General features: G+C 49.8%; 1 protein-coding gene across 1 annotated transcript in view; it reads right to left on the reverse strand.

Annotated features, from left to right (window-relative positions):
* Positions 1 to 20,734, reverse strand: part of LOC711656 (uncharacterized) — a 153,994-nt gene that overhangs the window by 55,250 nt on the left and 78,010 nt on the right. The window contains exons 29-38 of the mRNA XM_077987269.1: positions 20,206 to 20,417; positions 18,513 to 18,701; positions 17,569 to 17,708; positions 16,386 to 16,548; positions 16,188 to 16,274; positions 10,561 to 10,698; positions 10,346 to 10,465; positions 9,081 to 9,173; positions 5,292 to 5,509; positions 1,251 to 1,444 (exon numbers count right to left, since the gene is read on the reverse strand). Of these exons, the coding sequence (XP_077843395.1) occupies positions 1,251 to 1,444; positions 5,292 to 5,509; positions 9,081 to 9,173; positions 10,346 to 10,465; positions 10,561 to 10,698; positions 16,188 to 16,274; positions 16,386 to 16,548; positions 17,569 to 17,708; positions 18,513 to 18,701; positions 20,206 to 20,417 (1,554 nt within the window). The remainder of the gene's footprint in view (positions 1 to 1,250; positions 1,445 to 5,291; positions 5,510 to 9,080; positions 9,174 to 10,345; positions 10,466 to 10,560; positions 10,699 to 16,187; positions 16,275 to 16,385; positions 16,549 to 17,568; positions 17,709 to 18,512; positions 18,702 to 20,205; positions 20,418 to 20,734) is intronic.

The following is a 20,734-nucleotide window of genomic DNA, read 5'->3' on the forward strand; positions in this document are numbered from 1 at the left end:
GCGACAGAGTCTCCCTCTGTTGCCCAGGCTGGTCTGAAACTCCCAGCCTGAAGCAATCTGCCCTCCTCGGCCTCCCAAAGTGCTGGGATCATAGGTGGAAACCACTGCTCCCAGCTGAGATGTGTACATTTCATTGTCTGTAAATTTTACATCAGAGGAAGGAAGAAAGGGAGGGAGACTAAGAGCAGGGAGAATTCTAAGCAAATTTTGAGCTTTAGTTCATGATGTGTATGATAATCCATTTAGTAAGTAAGGTGTTCTAATGTCTACAACTCCCTATGAAAAGCATCAAAAATAACACAGATGGATGAGTTACAGGAAAGGGGTCTGGATCCAGACCCCAAGAGAGGCTTCTTGGATCTCCTGCAAGAAGGATTTCAGGGTGAGTCCACGGTGCAAAGCAAAAGCAAGTTTTTAAAAAAGGATAGGACTAAAGAATGGCTTATTAAAAAAGGAAAGGAATAAAAAATGGCTACTCCAGGTACAGCAGCCCTGAGGGCTGCTGGTTGCCCATTATTACGGTTATTTCTTGATTATATGCTAAACTAGGGGTAGATTATTAATGCCTCCCCTAAAAAAAAAAATTAGTTCCTGTAATCCCAGCTACTCCGGAGGCTGAGGCAGCAGAATTGCTTGAACCTGGGAGGTGGAGGTTGCAGTGAGCTGAGATTGCTCCATTGCACTCCAGCCTGGGGGACAAGAGCAAAACTCCATCTCAAAAAAGAAAAAAAAGAATTACGTCTGCAACCTGGGAAAACACAATTCAGGAATAAAATAATACATTAAATATATGTACATATAGAGAGAATATGAATATTAGAATGATAAAGGAAATGTAAAATGTTAGTAGCTGGTTAATCTGGACAAAGGCCTGTGGGATTCTTTGCACTGTTCTTGCAACTTTTCTACAAGTCTGGTGTTATGTCAAAATAAAAGGTATTCCAAAAAATATGCCTGGGAAACCCTGTACCCAACTCTTCCTTCTGGAGATACACAATGTCCATTAGCATGTTAAAGGCTCTGACAAGTCCTGCATAAGGAAACCTATTCAGTTTTTAGTGAGTAGATTTTTGTCAGAATGTATATTTCTCACAAAGGGGAATCATCCATACCCCTTTATCTAAACCTATGGATATGCCAGTGTGAGATGCTGGAGTTGGAGCATCACTGGACTTGGGTGGAACTGAATCTACCTTGCAGTTCCATAGAAAGTGCTTGCCCCGCCCCCATGGCGTTCCCCAGGCCCTCACCCTCTTGAAGTCTCTCCTTCTGCTTCAGCCTTCCTGTGAGTGTCAGGAGGCGGGGCATCGCTGCCCAGCCAGCCACCGTGTGCCGGGTTTGGCTCTGTAAGGTCAGGACCCGGCCTCCCCTCCGTTCCTCAGATGCCTTGAGGAGCAGCTGTGCTGTGTTCTGGTCCAGCAGTGCCTTGGAAAACAGCCAAATCCTAGGCAGTGAAGTGAAGGGGTTAAGATCTTGGGCTTTGCAGTCAGGCAAATCTGGGTTCCAATCTCAATGCTGCTACTCACTAACGGGATGACCTGGGAGAAGGACACAACCTCTCTAAGCATCACTTTCTCCTTCTGCAAAGTGGGGAAAAAAGTGGAGAAACTGATACTTAGCTTTTTTTTTTTTTTTTTTTTTTTTTTTGGGAGACAGGGTGACTCTGTCACCCAGGCTGGAGTACAGTAGAGTGATCTCAGCTCACTGCAACCTCCACCTCCTGGGCTCAAGCGATTCTCCTGTCTCTGCCTCCCGAGTAGCTGGGATTACAGGGACCTGCCACAACAGCTAAGTTTTCTATTTGTAGTAGCGATGGGGTTTCACCACATTGCCCAGGCTGGTCTTGAACTCCTGACCTCAGGTGATCTGCCCGCCTCAGCCTCCCAAAGTGCTGGGATTACAGGCATGAGCCGCTGTGCCTGACCTTGAAATGATACTGATATTGATACTGACAGGTACTCACCCAGGTGTGATACACTGTGTTTGCACCTATGGCCGGCTCTTCCCACACACTCTCCTGCAAGGTGACTTTGCCACTCCTGCATTAACATTTGAGATCTATTTCCTCTCCCTCTGAATCAGGGCTGTCCTTGTGACCTGCGTTTTGGTCAATAGAATGTGGCAGAAGTGACACTGCAGAACTTTCAAGGTTGGGCACTAAGATCTGCAACTTTCACCTTCTCACATGAATGCTCCCTCTTGGAACCCAGCCACCTGGTAAGAAGTCTGACCAGCCTGAGATCGCCATGATGTGAGGAAGCCCAAGCAGCCACTTGAAAAGAGAGGGGGGCGTTGCACATGGAAGAACACCGAGGTGCCAGACGTGTGAAGGAAGACTTCCTAGACTTCCCAGTCCACCTCCGTCCTCAGCCCATGCACACACCTGTCTGGGAACTGACTCAGCTGAAGGCTGATGTTAGCCAAGAGTCCCAGAGAATGACCCCTGCCAAAGTCACACAGAGCAGAACTGCCTAAGCCTTGTGTAAGTTCCTGACCCACAGAATCATGAGCAAACAAAATGGTTGTTCTTTAATCTCTATGCTTTGGGGTAGCTTGTTATGCAGCAACATCTAACCAACATACTCTGACATGCACTATGCACTTTAGACACATTGTCTGACTCCTTACAAAAGCCCTGTGAGTTTTGAGAATATTATGATCCCCAATATACAGATGAGGAAATAGGTAGAGAGAGACTAATGAGCTCAAAGCTCAAATAGGCAATTAGCAGTACCTAAAGCATAGTATTGTTTAGAATTAAATGAACTTTGGAATATAAGATGCCTGCTCCTAGGTCAAAATGAGTGACTGATAAACGTGAGAAAAGGAACAGCCCCAAGAAGCTTGCTGTTAAACTTGCTGGAAAACTGGGGCAGGGGATGCAGTCCCTATCATCACACAGTGAGTTCCTGTATGACACCATGGGAGAGATTTCCCTTGAGCTTCACCACCAGGAACAAGATGAGCTATGCATTTCATGGTGCACAGCTGTCAACTGTGTGTGTGTAAACTTCCTGAGGGCCACTGCAAATACTACTACTTGTTGGTTTCTCTCTTTGCATTGGCTGCTAGGAAGCTCAGAGCCAAATCTTCAGCTGAGCTGTACATAACACAGAGGAACTCATAGCATGAATTTTGTTTACTGACACTACTTTGAGCAGCTTCCCATTTTTCCTATTTTTCTTTTCCCTTCTCCCTAGCTTCCTCGTGTATCTTTTTAAAATCTTGAACAAGGGTTGGAAAACTATAGCTTGTGGGCCAAAGCTGGCCCACCACTTCTTTTTATAAATAAAGTTTTATTGAAGCACAATCATGCCCATTATTTATGAACTGTCTATGCTACTCTCGTGCCGCCATGGCAGGGTTGAGTAGTTGCAACAGAGATCATACGGCCCATAAAGCTGAAAATAGTTACCATCTGGCCTTGAGAGTTTGCCAACTCCTGACCTAGAACAAGGTACATTTTAATAATTTGCCTCAAATCCTTTTCAGACTGGGGATAACGATCGACAGTTGGACAGGTAGATGGACAGCTGTGGTGGCAATTCTGAGGACAAGGTTATCTAGGACCGTGTCCACAGCCCAGGGGCTCCTTAAATCCATGCCAAACCTGGAACAAACATGGGACTGCAGAGGACCATGTTCTACAAAAAAGACCCTGTTCCTACAAAAAATAAAAGTACAAAAATTAGCCAGGTGTGGTGGTAAGCCTGTAGTTCCAGCCACTAGAGAGGCTGAGGGGAATGGTGTCTAAAGTTGGGGGCAGTCTTTGCACACTTAACCTGTGGGGGTCTGATGCTACCTCCAGGTATATAGGGTCAGAACTGAGTTAATTTGTAGGACACCCAGTTCGTGTCCACCAGAGAATTGCTTGATGGGGAAAAAGACCCCTGCTCCTAGCCACAGAATTATCCTGTACTGAGCATTCAGAGGATAGTAGCCGAAAAGAGTTTGTTTTTTCCGATTACACCTGCAGCAAACATGGTAGCCAGCTATGGAGTGTGCTCACTGGCCCTCGCTTGAAACTCACATGCAGGGCTCAGTTCATCCTTAAGACAACCCTAAGAAACAGGTGGAGAAACTGAGGCACAGAAGGGCGAGTGGTCCCAAAGGCAGCAGTGGCAGAGTTGGACTGGAACCCAAGTGGTCACCCCTGGACCCTAGGCTCCTGAGCGCCTCACCATAGTGGACACATCAGTAGGTAAATATATACTCAGACATGAGACCAAACGGAGATGTACATTCCTTGGGATCACTAGTGATTTTTGATTCATTTCTTTTTACATGATGATGATTATTAATACTATTTTAGAGTCAGGCTCATTTCACTGTCGCCCAGGCTGGACTGCAATGCTGCAATCATAGCTCGCTGCAGCCTCCAACTCCTAAGCTCAAGCAATCCTCTAATTCCTCAGGCTCCCGAGTAGCTGGGACTACCGGTGCACGCCACCACATCCAGCTATTTTTTAATAAAATTTTTGTACAGATGGGGTCTATGTTGTCCAGGCTGGTCTTGAATTCCTGAACTCAAGCAATCCTTCCACCTCAGCCTCCTGAGTAGCTGGGACTACAGGTGCACCCCACTATACCAGGCTAATCTTTTTTTTTTTTTTTTTTTTTTTTTTGAGACGGAGTCTCGCTCTGTCAACCAGGCTAGAGTGCAGTGGTGCAATCTCGGCTCACTGCAAGCTCCACTTCCCAGGTTCACGCCATTTTCCTGCCTCAGCCTCCTGAGGAGCTGGGACTACAGGCGCCCGCCACCATGCCCGGCTAATTTTTTGTACTTTTAGTAGAGACGGTGTTTCACCGTGTTAGCCAGGATGGTCTCGATCTCCTGACCTCGTGATCCACCCGCCTCGGCCTCCAAAAGTGCTGGGATTACAGGCGTGAGCCACCGCGCCTGGCCTACCAGGCTAATTTTTATTTATTTTTTGGAGATATGGGGTCTTGCTATATCGTGTAAGCTGCTCTTGAACTCCCGAACTCAAGCAATCCTCCTGCCTCAGCCTCCCAAAGCCCTGGGGTGTGACTCATGGTGCCCAGCCCTTTATACATTATCGTTTAAGCCGTCTACAATGAACACTCTTCATAACAATACAAAAAAAAAAAAGGGTAAAAGTGAAAAACTGAAAACCACCTGCTTTTCATGCCCTCAGTGGCACCGATGGGGCTGACTTGGGTGTGGTCTCGGAGGGAAAGAAGAGAGGCCTCTCAGTGAGGACTGCCCAGGTCTCAGCCTTTTGGCCTCTGTGGTGTCCCCGCCTCCTTGCAGACCACCTGGGGACCATTACCTTGCTGGGGTGATCTTTCCAGACAGCTGCAGCCGAACAACCCTGGGGGCACTGAGGACAGCCTGGTGGAGAAGGACACTCACACCCCAGCCCCGGCTGCTTCTCCGAGTGTCCTGGCTGGCGTCGACCTCCAGCAGAACCAGCTCCCGGCCAGACATATGCACAGATAGAGACACGTTGAAGCTGCACACTCTGTAGCGCCCGGCAGCTGCCTGCACCTACAGGGAGGCGGGGGAGGGACAGGAAGGGTCTATGGGATCCTGGGTGTGGGGTAGGGCTGCCTCCTCCTCCAGGAAGCCCTCCTGAGCCACTCCAACTTTGAGCAGTCACCAATCATGGTAGACAGCACACAATCAGGAGGAGAAACGAGACAGAGGGAGGGATGAGGGAGACAGCCTACCCTGGCTCCAGCACCTGGCCCAGGGGTACAGTCCCATCTTGTCCTTTCCACATGTGAAATGGGAGTTCTTATTGTACAAATGGGGAAACTGAGGCTCTGAGAGGGTCATATATGCCACCTGAGTCTGCCTAGCTCTAAAACTCGTGCTGGTGGGGGAAGCAGAGGACATCTTTGCAACTCCTCCACGGAAAAGGAGGCCCTGTAGAGTGCCCCGCGGGAACCAGAGAACCCAGAACTTCTGGGATGCAAAGAGGATGGCATCTCGGTACCCAAGCAGTCAGGCGGGGGTGAACACGTAGTTAGCCCCAACAAGGGTGTTGAAGGGAGCAGTGGGGAGGGGAGCAGTGGAGGGTGGGAGCAGAGAGGCCCAAGGCTCCACCAGCTCCACAGGACCTGAGCCTCTCCTTTTCCTGATCTGAGCCTCAGTTTCCCCATCTGCAAAGCAGGTTTAGCCCCATGGTTCTCAATCCAGCCTGTGTTATTACAGTCACAATGAATTTTTTTTTTCTTTTTTCTCCGTGAGACAGAGTCTCATTGTGTCATCCAGGTTGGAGTGCAGTGGTGCAATCTCAGCTCACTGCACCCTCTGTCTCCCAGGTTCAAGTGATTCTCCTGCCTCAGCCTCCCGAGTAGCTGGGATTACAAGTGCCCGCCACCATGCCCAGCTAATTTTTTTTTTTTGTATTTTTAGTAGAGATGGGGTTTCACCATGTTGTCCAGGTTGGTTTCGAACTCCTGACCTCAGGTAATCTGTCCGCCTCGGCCTCCCAAAGTGCTGGGATTACAGGCATGAGCCACCGTGCCTCGCCTGGAAAGGTTTTAAAAGAATGCCTGGTGCTTCCACAGATGAACTGCTGAATAAAACATGATACACCCAGACAATGGAATATTATCTAGCGCTAATATAAAATGAGCTATTAAGCTGAAAAAGACATGAAGGAAACTTAAATGTATATTACTAAGTGAAAGCAGCCCATCTGAAAAGGCTGCACACTGTATTCCAACTGTGTGACATTCTGGAAAAAGTCAAAACCACAGAAAGTAAGAAGAACAGTGGTTGCCAGGGGGTGGAGTGTAGGAGGAGGGATGAAAAGGTAGAGCCCAGAGGATTTTTTAGGGCAAGGAAACTGCTCTGAATGATGCTGTCAAGGCAGATCCATAATGTCTGTCAAAACCCATAGGCTGGTAGGGCACGATGACTCACACCTGTAACCCCAGCACTTTAGAGACCAAGGCAGGAGGATTGCTGAAGGCCAGGAGTTGAGACCAGCCTGAACAACAGAGCAAGACCCCCATCTCTACAAAAAATTAAAACATTAGCTGAGTGTGATGGCGTGCACCTATAGTCCCAGCTACTCAGAAGGCTGTGGCAAAAGAATGGCTGGAGCCTGGGAGGTGGAGGCTGCAGTGAGCCATGTCATGCCACTGCACTCCAGCCTGGTTGACAGAACAAGACACTGTCTTAAAAATTAAAATTAAAATTAAAATTAACGTTTGAGCTGGGCACAGGAGCTCACACCAGTAATCCCAGCACTTTCGAAGTCTGGCGCAGGCGGATCACTCGAGGTCAGGAGTTCAAGACCAGTCTGAAATCCCATCTCTACTAAAAATACAAAAAATTAGCTGGATGTGGTGGTGCATGCCTGTAATCCCAGCTACTTGGGAGGCTGAGGCACAAGAATCACTTAAACCCAGAAGGTGGAGTTTGCAGATCCGAGATCATGCCACTGCACTCTAGCCTCGGTGACAGAGCAAGACTCAGTCTCAAAAAATACTAATGATAATAATATTTGCACCCATTAGATGACCCAGCATCCAAGCTTCCAGGGGAACCCACCCCCACTCCCCGATGAGTTCGGGGGATCGATAGCACGGGCTCTGAAACCAGAACGCCTGGGTTCCCACCCAAGATCTTCCACTGCTGAGCTCCATGATCTTGGGCAAGTCACATCACCTCTCTAAGTCTCAGAGCCTCATCCACAAAATGGTACAACAGTGCTACACGCCTCCCCACAACAGCATCGTGAGGTGACCATGAGATAATCCATAAACAGGGTTTAGAACAGAGCCTGCCAAGCAATCACTCCACAGACATCAGCCCCTAAAACAAATGGTTAATATGATGGCATTTCCTCCCATCTAAAATGCCAGCAGCTCTCAGATGGGCCGTGATCTCAGGGAACTCCACAAAAGCAAAAGGCTGCTAGTGAAATGGTGACCTGTGTCAATGTGAAAATAGAGCCTGGCTTCAGGGACATCAACCTGTGAAAACTCGTGCCTCTAAGAATAAGCAGTTCCCTCCATTCAGAGCCACTCTCGGGCTCCATTCGAGTGTCTAAAACCCACCACACAGGGAATGCACAGCAGGTGTTTAAAAAATGCTATCAGGGCCGGGCATAGTGGCTCATGCCTACAATCCCAGCACCTTGGGAGGCCAAGGGAGGAGGATCACTTGAGCCCAGGAGCTCATTGCCAGCTTGGGCAACATCACGAGACCCCGTCTCTGCCAAAAAAAAAAAAAAAAAAGTACCAAAATTAGCTGGGTGTTGCGGCATATGCCTGTGGCACCAGCTACTCAGGAGGCTGAGGTGGAAGGATCGCTTGACCCCAGGAGGTCAAGGCTGAAGTGAGCCGTGATTACACCACCACTGCACTTCAGCCCAGCCAACAGAGTGAGATCCTGTCTCAAAAGAAATTTTAAAATGCTATCAGGCTAGGTGTGGTGGCTCATGCCTGTAATCTTAGCACTTTGGAAGGCTGAAGCAGAAAGACAACTTGGGGCCAAGAGTTTAAAACCAGCCTGGGCAACATAGTGAGACCCCACCTCTAATTTTTTTTTATCGCTATCAAATTAAAGGTCTGCCCCACGTCTCCTAAGGGCCTCATCCCTGTTGGGATTTCCTATTTACACCTCCACATCCTTGAATTAGTCACCCTCTAATTCCTGTGGCACACACCATGCACAGTCTGCTCAATGAAGCTGCAAACTTGGTGGGGGGATAGGGCTCCCACCTGGATGTCTTTCTCCACCTCCAAAATACCCTGGATCAACAAAGCTCTCTTGAAGGATTACACAGCTTTGCCAAAGCCCAAATACAGGGCAGAGTTTGGAGGAAAACTCTGTTTCTGTCCATTTTCAAGAGTGAAATGTGATCCTTCACCCCCTTCAGCCTGGACCATCACTTCCAAATGATGGATGTGGAAACCTCCCTGCCATCTGTTCTTGATTCTGCAGGGGCTGTTTGGCTAAGCACAACACTGCAAGTGTGGCCTCCCTCCCTCAGACCCCTATCCTGCCTTCCTTCCGCCCATCTCCCAGCAGGCCAGCTGCTCAGAGACAACTCTTGGCAGGCAAGTCAAGGTCATCCACAAGGAAGCAACGTCCATACCTGGAAGTTTGGAGGAAATGTTGGTCTGTTGGGATGCTTGAGCTGGAAGAAAAATGCAAAGTCGAAGTCAGATCCGTTCAGCTGGACCGAGACCTGTTGTGGGGAGAGTTGAAGAGGGGTCAGAGGGAACAGAGAGGGAGATGCAGAACCCTAGGAGGTAGCTACTAGGCAAACGCATCCCAGAATTTGCCCAAAGTTCAAACCAGAAACTTCTGTCCTCCCTCAGTGTTCCTCACCCCTCAATCTTACTCAGGCTGTGCTACTGAACAAGGTTGCTTAGGAAGTGTTGTCCTGGATTTGGGGCTGGAAGACCACTTTGGGACCCCCTACTCCCCGCCATGGTGCCTGCTCATGCCTCCCACAGCCACACCACCTTCTAGTTGACCCTGACTGTGAACCAGGCACTGTGCTACCACGTTCACAATGACTACTTCATTTAATCCTCAACACTGCTTTGCTGGGTTGCTGTTACCATCCCATTTCCCAGCTAGGAAAACTGAGGCTCAGTGGGACTCAGTAATTCACCCAAGGTTACACAGCTAGTTAACAGTGGAACTGGGAATTGAACTTGAACTTACATAACACTAAACTGCCCACTAGATTGAAAGCTGTCAGAGATGGGAATAGAGATGGGGACAGAGTCACCCATGCATCCCCAGTGCACATCACAGAGCCTGGCACACAGGAGATACAACCTATCCATGCTGAATGAATGGATGAATGCACATGCCCATGGATGAACAAATGAACAGCCATGAATGAGTAAATATACCTACAATGGCTGCTATATATTCACCAAACTGCATTTCCTTTTCTTCCTGGACATACAGCTAAAACTACATTTCCCAGCCTCCCTTGCAGCTAGGTGGGATCATGTGATGAGAACCCAGGCAGGAATGACCTTTCCACTTATGGGTCTGGCTCATAAAAGCCTCCTGCATAATTCTCCACTCTCTCTCCCTCCGTCTGCCCACTGGGGCAGAGCCACAAGGTGGGGAGGCCTGGATCCTGAGAGACTGTATGGAGCAGAGCCATGGTGAACTGAGACGTGAACACTGGCCTTTCACAAAGAGCCAAACATTTGTTTACAACAGTCAATGCATCCTGCCTAATCACAAACACATTGCCAAAATAAGGACTGTGCTGCTGGCTCTCCAGGGTCATGTCTCCTGCCACCTCCTCAGGCATCTCGTATAGGTCACCTTCTCTAAAGGTTATTAAGACCCGACCTCCCTTGGCAAGGGAGCAGAATTCAGCCTCCTGACCTGGGATGTGACATTGTGGTTGACGGCAGCTCGTGCATCCACACCGAAGTTGAATGTTCCTTGGGGACTCTGTCTAAAGATGATGCCCCCATCCAAGTTCAGGGCCTGGGGGAAGCTCAGCTGGGAAGAAACAGACAACACCCTTTACTTCTGCTAACAGTCAAGCTCTGTGTGAAGGGCACAAACCAGTGTCTGCCCAACCTGGGGACCCGTACCTGGTAGGAATGGGCCAAGTCCAGGGCCAGGCTGTGCCGGATTTCCCCATGCTGAGATCTGTCACGATGTAAACCCTTCAAGTGCAGCACAACTTTCCAGTTGACTTTCAAAGTAGCCTCAATCTCCCTGTTCTTAGCCTGAGTGTGTGAGAACCAGAGGCACTGAGAGAGGTCTCGTACCATCTCTACGTGCCTGCGGAAGCCACCCTGGGAACCCAGCCGTCAGAAGAAAGTGGTCCAAAGATTGATGGGTTATGGAGCAGTCTACATTCCTCCACTTATAGGGCAGGAAGTGGGCATGTAAACTCCAGTGCCTACAGCTAAGATTAGCAGGATGAGCTTGATGGAACAAATGTGAATGTCTGTGTCTTGTTCAAAGAAAGTGCCTTGGGAGTAGTGTATTTTGTTCATTGCCATATTCCTAATACTTAGCACAGGTCCTGGCATGTAGTAGGTGCTCAATAAATACTTGGACAAACACAGAATCACTAGCTACAGCCTGAAACCCCAAGGACAAAGCTGTGCTAGAGTGAAAGAATGTGTAACTCATAGTGACTCATAGTGGAGCTGGCAGAAGAACACTCATTCCACGATGACATCCATGTCCTCATCACTGGAACCTGTCAATATGTGACCTTTCATGGCAAAAGAGACTTTGCAGTGTGACTGGATTGAGGATCTTGAGATGAGGAGATTATCTGGGTGGCCCTAGAGTAATCACAGAGGTCCTGTGAGAGGGAGGCAGGAGGGTCAGAGTCACACAGAGACTGGAAGATGCCACGCTGCTGGCTTTGAAGATGAAAGAAAGTGCCATGAGCCAAGGCATGCAGGCAGCTTCTAGAAGCTGGAAAAGGAAAGGAAATGGACTCTCCCCTGGAGCGTCCAGAAGGAACACAGCCCTGCTAACACCTTGATTTTAGCCACATGAGATCCATCTTGGGCTTCTGAATTCCAAAATTGTAAAATAAATTTGTGGTGTTTTAAACCATTAAGATTGCAGCGATTTGTCATGGCAGCCATACCAAACTAATACACAATGGCTCTATCGTTTATTCACTCAACAACCATTTAGCTTCTACCATAGGCCAAGTACACAGTAGCACGTTACCGTCTTTTCCTACCTGTGTTGACTGAGAAGTTAAAAATGCCTGCTAAGGAGCTTTATCATTGGAATGCATCTTTAAAGGGGTGCATCTTTAAAGGGGTGCTCGGCTTTACTTTAAAACCAAGACGGAGGAAGAGAAATAAGGGTCCAAGAGGGGGGGAAAATGCATGTCATTAAACAGACTTATTTTATTTTGAGGCAGTCTCTCTCTGTCACCCAGGCTGGAATGCAGTGGCACAATCTCGGCTCACTGCAACCTCCACCTCCCTGGTTCAAGCGATTCTCCTGCCTCAGCCTCCCGAGTAACTGGGATTACAGGCGCCTGCCACCACACCCGGCTAATTTTTTTTGGATTTAGTAGAGATGGGGTTTCACCATGTTGTTCAGGCTGGTCTTGAATTCCTGACCTCAAATGATCCGCCTGCGTCGGCCTCCCAAAGTGCTAGTATTACAGGCATGAGCCATCTCGCCCAGCCTAGACACGGTTTTAAAAAGAGTAGACAGCCAAATTATATGAAACTAAACGACTGCCATTTACTCAGTCTGAGCCTGTTGTTGTTAGCTGGGATTTGAGGCCTGGTGTGGTCACGCCTTCTGAATTTTTTTTTTATAAACACCAGAAATCTGGGTTTTACTCAAAATCTTCTGATTTTCAGTGGTAGCAATTAATTTCCTTAAAAAATTTAAATGCTAAGCAGACCAAACAAAACCCATCTGCAGATCGAATTTGGCCCATGGTGCCGGCTCTGCGATCTCCGGTTTAAGAAACAGCAAACACCATTGGGAACCACTTCTGCAGGTGTCTGAGGCTGTCATCCTGCCGTCTGTTTCCCCCTAGAAGCTCCAAGAACTGTACTACCTTATCCCTGGGGAGCCGCACGCAGCCTCGTTTAACTAATGGTGAAGGGAGCCCCCAGAAGGGTGGGTCTCAGTGCTCAACAGCTGCCTGGTTCATCCTCCTTCCCAGGGGTTGTTTTGTATCTTGCAAAGAGAAACGGCCAGGTGCGGTGGCTCATGACTGCAATCCCAGCACTTTGGGACGCTGAGGCGGGGGGATCACCTGAGGTCAGGAGCTCGAGACCAGCCTGGCCAGCACGGAGAAACCCCATCTCTACTAAAGGTACAAAAATTAGCCGGTTGTGGTCATGGGAGCCTATAATCCCAGCTACTCGAGAGGCTGAGGCGGGAGAATCACTTGAACCCAGGAAGTAGAGGTTGCAGTGAGCCGACATCATGCAGCTGCACCCCGGCCAGGGCAACAGAGCGAGACTCGATCCTCAGTCTCAAAAAAAAAAAAAAAAAAAAATGGTGGGAGGGGTCTGTGCATGAACCTGGGAGATGGAGGTTTCGGTGAGATGAGATCAAGTCATTGCACTTCAAACTCCAGCATGGACAACAGAGTGAGATTCTGTCTCAGAAAAAAAAAAGAGAGAGAGAGAGACACACACACACAATGACTATCTTCCTTGCATACAGTAAATCCTCCATAAATGCTTGCTGAAAAATATGGAGCTCTCCCAGAGTATCAACTCCTCCAAGAGGTGTCAGGAAGGCGACCTGGATCAGGTTCTGATAGGCATTTTACAACACTACATTGTAATCCTCACAGCCACTGCATAGAGATGAGCACTGCTGCTCCCATTCTGCAGACAAGGAAACTGAGGTCTAGAGACACGAAATAATTAGCCAAGGATACACAGGTAAAAACAAGTTTCACCCCCAGGGAACCACATGCCAAGACCCTCAGCCAGGTGTGGTGACTCTTATCTGTAATCCTAGCACTTTTTTTTTTTTTTTTTTTGAGACCAAGTCTCTCTCTGTCACCTAGGCTGGAATGCAGTGGTGGGATCTCGGCTCACTGCAACCTCCGCCTCCCGGGTTCAAGTGCTTCTTGTGCCTCAGCCTCCCGAGTAGCTGGGATTATAGGCACCCGCCATTACGCCCAGCCAATTTTTATAGTTTTTTAGTAGAGATGGGATTTTGCCATTTTGGCCAGGCTGCTCTCGAACTCCTGACCTCAAGTGATCCACCCGCCTTGGCTTCCCAAAATGCTGGGATTACAGCTGTGAGCCACCATGCCTGGCCTAATCCCAGCACTTCAGAAGGTGAGGCAGGAGGATCCCCTGAATCCAAGAGTTCAAGACCAGCCTGGGAAACATAGTGAGACCGCCATCGCTACAAAAAATTTTAAAATGAGCTGGGTGTGGCGGTGCACACTTGTGGTCTTAGCTACTTAGGAGGCTGAGGTGGAAGGATCACTTGAGCTTAGGAGGTCAAGGCTGCAGTGAGTGAGCCATGATCGTGCCCCTGCACTCCAGCCTGGGTGACAAAGCAAGACCCTGCCTCAAAAAAGACCCTCTAAGTCAGGGGTCAGCAACTACAGCCCCTGGTCCAAATGTGGCCTGTTTTTGCAAGTAAAGTCCTGCTGGGACTCAGCCATGCCGTTCATTACGTATTACCCACGGTGCTCTTGAATTGCAACGGCAGATATGAGTCAACAAGACCTGAACCATGTGGCCCATGAAGCCTCAACTAGTTACTATCTGGTTATTTCCAGAAAAGTTTGTTGACTTCTGCTCTGGATCCTGGCATGCGATGGGTGTTAAATAGCATCATGGCAGCAGCTATTCATTGAGCACCTACTGTGTACCAAGCCCTGTGGCTACGGTGTAAATAAAGTACTCGTGGAGATCATGAGTTTTCCAGAGTAGCAGAGAAGCCAGTGATGGATGAATCACAAAAATAGAACTGGGGCCAGGTACAGCGGTTCACATCTGTAATCTCAGCACTTTGGAGGCCAAGATGGGAGGACTGCTTAGAGTCCAGGAGTTCAAGACCAGCCTGGGCAATATAGCAAGACTCTGTCTCTACTAAAAATAAAAATAAAAAATAACCAGGTGTGGTGGTAGTGTATGCCTGTGGTCCCAGCTACTTGGGAGGCTGAGGTGGGAGGATCACTTGAGCCTAAGAGGACAAGGCTACAGTGAGCCGAGATTGTGCCTCTGTACTCCAGCCTGGGTGACAGAGCGAGGCTTTGTCTTTAAAAAAAAAAAAAAAAAAAAAAGAACTGGGATTTGTGATAGGTACTAGAAGCAAAAGATACAGGGCAAGCTGGGTGCAGCGGTAATCCCAGCACTTTGGGAGGCCGAAGTGGGCAGATCACTTGAAATCAGAAGTTTGAGAACAGCCTGGCCAACATGGTAACACCTAGTCTCTACTAAAAATACAAAAAAAAAATAGTCAGCAGCGGGAATGCACGTCTGTAATTCCAGCTACTCGGGAGGCTGAGGCAGGAGAATCACTTGAACCTGGGAGGCAGAGGTTGCAGTGAGCTGGGATTGCACCACTACACTCTGGCTTGCACGACAGAGCGAGACTCTGTTTCCAAAAAAAAAAAAAAAAAGAAAGAAAGAAAAAGATATAAGGCATAGCTAGGGTACACAGGGGTGTGTGTGAGCTGGTCTGGGGGTCAGGTGAGAAGATGCTTGAGCTCAATCCTAAAAGATGAGAAGAAGGGAAGACGCAAAGCTGAAGGAGAGGGTAACAGCTCCAGGCACACAGGACTCACAGAGGTCCCGAGGCAGGAAAGAGCCAGGTGAGGAAATGCGAAGAGGCTGGATGAGGCGGATGCAGGCCACAAAGCGGGGCTGAGGTGACGGGAGTGGGGCTTCATCCCAAGACACTTTGTCAGAGTTCGAGAGCAAGCAAGTGGCAGGGTTGTGCTGGCCTTTAGAAAATATCCCTCTGACTGTCACACAGACTGTACTAGGGAGGACCAAATTAAACAGGGAACCCAGGCAGGAGAATTTTTTTTTTTTTTTGAGGCAGAGTCTCGCTCTGTGGCCCAGGCTGGAATGCAGTGGCACAATCTTGGCCCACTGCAACCTCCACCTCCCAGGTTCTCCTGTCTCAGCCTCCTGAGTAGCTGGGACTGTGGGTACCCACCACCACACCCAGCAAGTTTTTGTATTTTTAGTAGAGATGGGGTTTCACCATGTTGGCCAGGATGGTCTCGAACTCCTGACCTCAGGTGATCTGCCCGCCTTGGCCTCCCAAAGTGCTAGGATTACAGGCATGAACCACCACGCCTGGCCAGGAGTACTTTTTTTTGTGGGCCGAGGTGTGGGGTAGGTGTCTGAGTCTTGCTCTGTTGCCCAGGCTGGAATGCAATAGTGCAATCATGGCTCATTGAAGCCTCAACCTCCTGGGCTTAATTAGATCCTCCTGCCTCAGCCTCCTAGGTAGCTGGGACTACAAGAACATGCTACCATGCCTGACTAATTAAACAAATTTTCTTTCCTTATTTTTTTTTTAGAAACAGGGTTTCCGTATGTTGCCCAGATGGATCTCCAGTTCCTGGTCTTAAGCGACCTTCCCACCTCAGCCTCCTGAGTAGCTAAGATTACAGGTGTGACTCGTTGCACTCAGCCCAGATAACATGTTTTTAATCCTACTGAGAGATGGCAGCAACTTGAACCAGGACTGACTGGGATGCAAAGGTCTCTGGGGTCTCTGCTCTTACCGTGTGCTGATTCCAAGCAACCAGGCACCCCTCTGTGTTCCTGGGGATGACTTTGCCATCGTATGGATGCATCAGACCTGCACAGACCTGGGAGGGACAACCACATACATGTACACACGCACACAGGGGGTCAGGAGGCAGCTGGGGCCTTCCTCCGGCTCTCAGACCCCTTCCCAGCTATGCCCTGGACCCACTCACGTAGGGGTGTCCAGCCTGGCAGCCCAGGACCACAGTCTGCAGGGTTTCCTCTCGGCCATTCAGGACAACTCTAGTCTCCAGGGAATAGCGCTGGTGTCGCCTATCAGTCGTGAAGGTCTCCTGCAGGAGGAGGCTCTGCGGGATGGGCAGGAGCAAGGGGTGCCTGGTGTGCAGATGGATAAACAGGGCCAAAGCCATTAAAGCAGCTGGTAGTGTTGGGGGACAATTGTGCCCCACGCTCTCAGCCTCGGCCTGTCACGAGCTTGCAGAGTTAAGATTATCACAGAGAAGAGAACATAGGACACCTGGCAGCCCTGTGCTTTACAATTTGGCATCTGGAAGCCTTCACCACCTCACTGTGCCAGTGAAGTGGGCATGGCTGGGGTCCCCATCGCCATTTGACAGCAAAGACCCAAGGGGATAGATGGCACACAGCATCTGGTGTCACTGACTGGGACTGGAATCCAGGCACGGTCTTTCACTAGCTGTGTGACCTTGGGCAAAGGACTTGATTTTTCTGTGCCTCAGCTTCCCCATCTGTAAAACGGGGTCGAAAATAATATTGATTGGACACAGTGGTCGGGATTAGAGATAACATATATGGAATGAACGCAAGCTCCCCAAGGGCAAAGGTTTCTGACGTTCTGGTTCTCTGCCATTTTCCATGGGCCCAGAAGAGCCCTTGGTCCATAGTAGGTGCTCAACGAACGTAAGTGGGATTAAAAACACAAATGAACACTGTGCAAACGATGCTGCTCTTCCTTTGTCATCACTGCTGCTGTTTAGGCTGTAGGTGACTTATCTGAGGCCACAGAGCTGCTCAATGCATAGCCTGGAGTCCAAGATGGCTCTGCTCATCCCAACCTCGTGCTGTTGCCTGCTCACAGGGAACTGCTTTTCTAATGAGCTCTGTCTCTAGGAAATGAGAAGACACCCCAAGCAGCTCCAGGCTAGGATGATGAGACTCACTTCTGCTCCCACCTCAGCAACTAATGGAGGGGGCGAGGGATGTGGGAGCTTTCAGGGGAGGTGGCTCTCCTCTGGGATTTGGGTTCCATCTGGGCCCCAGCAGGTCAGCAGGGTTTCTCCAGGTAGCTCTGCCCATCCTGTTCCCCCGGGGACCCTCCATGCTGGAGAAGGGGAAACTTGCAGGGTGTCAGCCGAGGAGAAGGGGCGCACACACCTAAGGAGCAAGGTCCCCCGTTTCCGGTACAATGTCCTGCCTTGCCTCAGCTCCTCCAGCTCTCCCTCCAACTGCAGGCCCTGAGGTTGGCCCTGGGCACCAGTCCGCACAGCCGTCAGCGACACCTGGGTCTTCCGGGGCTGCAACAAGATCCAGGCTGAAGGGAGGGACGGGCCAGCAGGACCATGCTGCAGACCTGCCTTGCAGGAAGGCAAGGGGTAGCCCCCCACAGCCTGCCCATCACCCCCAGAAATGACTATCCGAGAATGACTACCGAACTCCACCCACAACCTCCACCCTGATTAGACCACAGGATCCCACCGGCACACCACCATGTCTAGATCTCCCTAGGTACCCAGGAGGAATGAAGAACTTGGATTTCTCAGCTAAAGGAAGCCAAGCTTCGCTCCCGGATCTGTGCTAATGTGACCAGGGTTCATTTCACAGAACAAGAAACTAAGGCTTGTCTGGGTGCAGCGGCTCAGGCCTGTAATCCCAACACTTTGGGAGGCTGAGATGGGAGGGTAACTTGAGCCCAGGGCTTTAAGACCAGCCTAGGAAACAGCAATACCTCGTGTCTGCCAAAAAAAAAAAACCAGCAATGCATGGTGGCATGGGTGGCATGTGCCTATAGTTCTAACTACTTGGGAGGCTGAGTGGGGAGGATCCTTTAAGCCCAGACGTTTGAGGCTGCAGTGAGCTATGACTGTATCACTGAACTCCAGCCTGGACAACAGAATGAGACTATCAAAAAATATGTAAGAAGAAAAGAAGGAAAAGGAAAAAGGAGAGAGAGAGAGCGAAATAGAGGCTCCAGGAGGCCCAAGGTCACGGGCCAAGCCAGTGGCACAAAACCGTTCTCCATCCCAAGCAGGGAGAGAGGTAGGAGACCCAGGTGAGGGATTTGGTGGTCTCTTGGCTGCACAGGCCTCCTGGGCTCTTACCCACTCCAGGTGCCTGTAGGCGGCTGTTAGGTTCAGCTCCTGCCGGGGGCCTTTCAACCAGCAGTTCAGGATCTTATGGTCCCGGCTGTTCTCAGCATGGATCTCACCCTGCACTGCTGCGTTCCAGGCTGACTCGACTTCACTCCAGCTGTGGAAGAGGCTCTGTGCCAAGACGGTCACCGTGGAGACCTGCAATGAGGTGAGGAGGGGGACCAAGGCCTTTGCACACCCTATTTCCTCCCCCGTGGATACGCTTTCATCTCTTTCCTGCTTGGTGAACGCCTATTCATCCCTCAAAACCCCTTCAATGCCATTTCTGTGAGGCCTAACCTGACTGGGGCAGGTAGGCTAGTTTTCCCTACAGGGCCTTGAGACAAAAATAAAAACTCCCCTCTGTCGTCCCAACCCTGAGCAGGCATAATTTCCTTCTCTCCTCTTCAGTTTGGGGAGGGAATCTGATCTCGCTGGGCCGCTATTAGTAGTAGCCAGGGTGTCTGTACCCTGAAGGGCACACGCTGGCGGGTGGCCTTCTCTCCCTGCACCATCACCATTGTCTTCGGGAGTCCTAGGAAGAGCTGTGTGTGATCTGGCTCGTTTCAGAGCTGGGGAAGATAGACCACTTGCAGCCACCACCCTGGCACAAGCCCTGCATGGGATGGTGCCCTGTTGGCCGCCATCCCTTGTTCACACAACTCGGGGGTTTCACAAGAAGAAGTGACAAGGACACGACAGGGTTTAGGACGTGACTGAGCCTCCAACCCAATACCAGAACTTCCTAACACTTTGTCCCACGTCATTGATCCTCGGTTCCCCACCGCCAACTTCTCCATTTCCTAGAATGGCACTTCCATCCCACCAGATGCTTGGGCCAAAACCTCAGAGCCATTTATTTCCTTTCTTTCACTCCCTCCCCACCGCCAATCCATCAGCAAATCTGGCATCTCCAGGATCTGGACACTTGCTGGCACCTCCATTGCCACCACCCTGGACCAGGCCGCCATGCCCTCTGGTTGGGTGAAGGGTGGGAGCCAGCTAGCCAACCGTACCTCGCTCTCCGGTCTTGGCACCCTCGGCTACACGGAGGCCTCCTCGTGGTTCCTAAGATTATCACCGCTCTTGACTCTACCCTGGTGCCACCCAGCCCTGCCTCAGAGGGGACTGCACTGCCCTTGGATGAGCCCAATCAAGCCCGGACCTTCCCCACATCCACGCATCAGCCAGTGCAGGGAGACAGTCCATCCGCCAGGCTCCCTCAGCCCTGCAGATGACACTAATGGGTTTTCTCCCAAACCTGTTCTTGCTTCTGCACCAAACGCATGCAGAGAAGCAACTTCATTACAGTCAGTAATTGGGATCAAACCGACTTATGTCCTAGAAGTTTTCACTCTGTTTTTTTGGCAAAAGCTGAATGTCTACCTATTTCCAAAGTCCTGTTCGATTTGCTTTCCTATTTTATATTTCTCTCCCCTTCAGCTGCTAAGCAGGGATACGGGAAATCTAGATTTTCTTTTTTTAGGTCTAATTTTTCTACGTCACTTAGGAACTAACTCTGATAGTTGTAGGCACTGGCCCAACTTCACACATGTGTGAGCTGCTATCTGCCCACAGGCCTCAGATTTTATCCACCTCTGCACCAGAAAAGTATCTCAGTGGCAGGGGACCACGCATGTGCTGGGGGCCGAGCACTGCTCACCCGGAGGTAGGTGGTAGCTGGGGTGTAGACCTGGATCTTGCCTTCCCTGTTGGGGCCCTGACTCCTGCAGGCCACGCTGACCACCAGGTCCTTCAGGGTCCAGGCCTTGCCCAGTGTTAGCTCCAGGACAGCCTGGAACACAGCTCGGTGTGGCCAGTATAGCCGGTGAGCTGCAGAGACCATCAGCCATGGACTATCCAGCTTCAAGGCTCCTGCAAGGGAAAAAGGAGAATCTGGTACGCGGGGGAGAGGAAGCTTCTAGCAGGCAGCAAGAGGTCCCCAGAGTCTCATCATAGCCACAATGGACAAATCTCAAAACTGGGAATAACTAGGCACAAGGGAGCTTTCTAGGACATTGGTGATGTTGTGACTTATGACAGGTGTTTGGATCACCCAGGTGTATACGCCTGTCAAAACTCATCCAATCGTACTATAATTTATGCATTTCACTCTGCTTAATGAAACACATACTGAAACGTTTAGGGATGAAATGTATCAATGTCTACAACTTATTTTGAACTGCACAGAA

The sequence above is a fragment of the Macaca mulatta genome, chromosome 20, assembly GCF_049350105.2.
Source record: "Macaca mulatta isolate MMU2019108-1 chromosome 20, T2T-MMU8v2.0, whole genome shotgun sequence".
Classification (NCBI taxonomy): Eukaryota; Metazoa; Chordata; class Mammalia; order Primates; family Cercopithecidae; genus Macaca; species Macaca mulatta.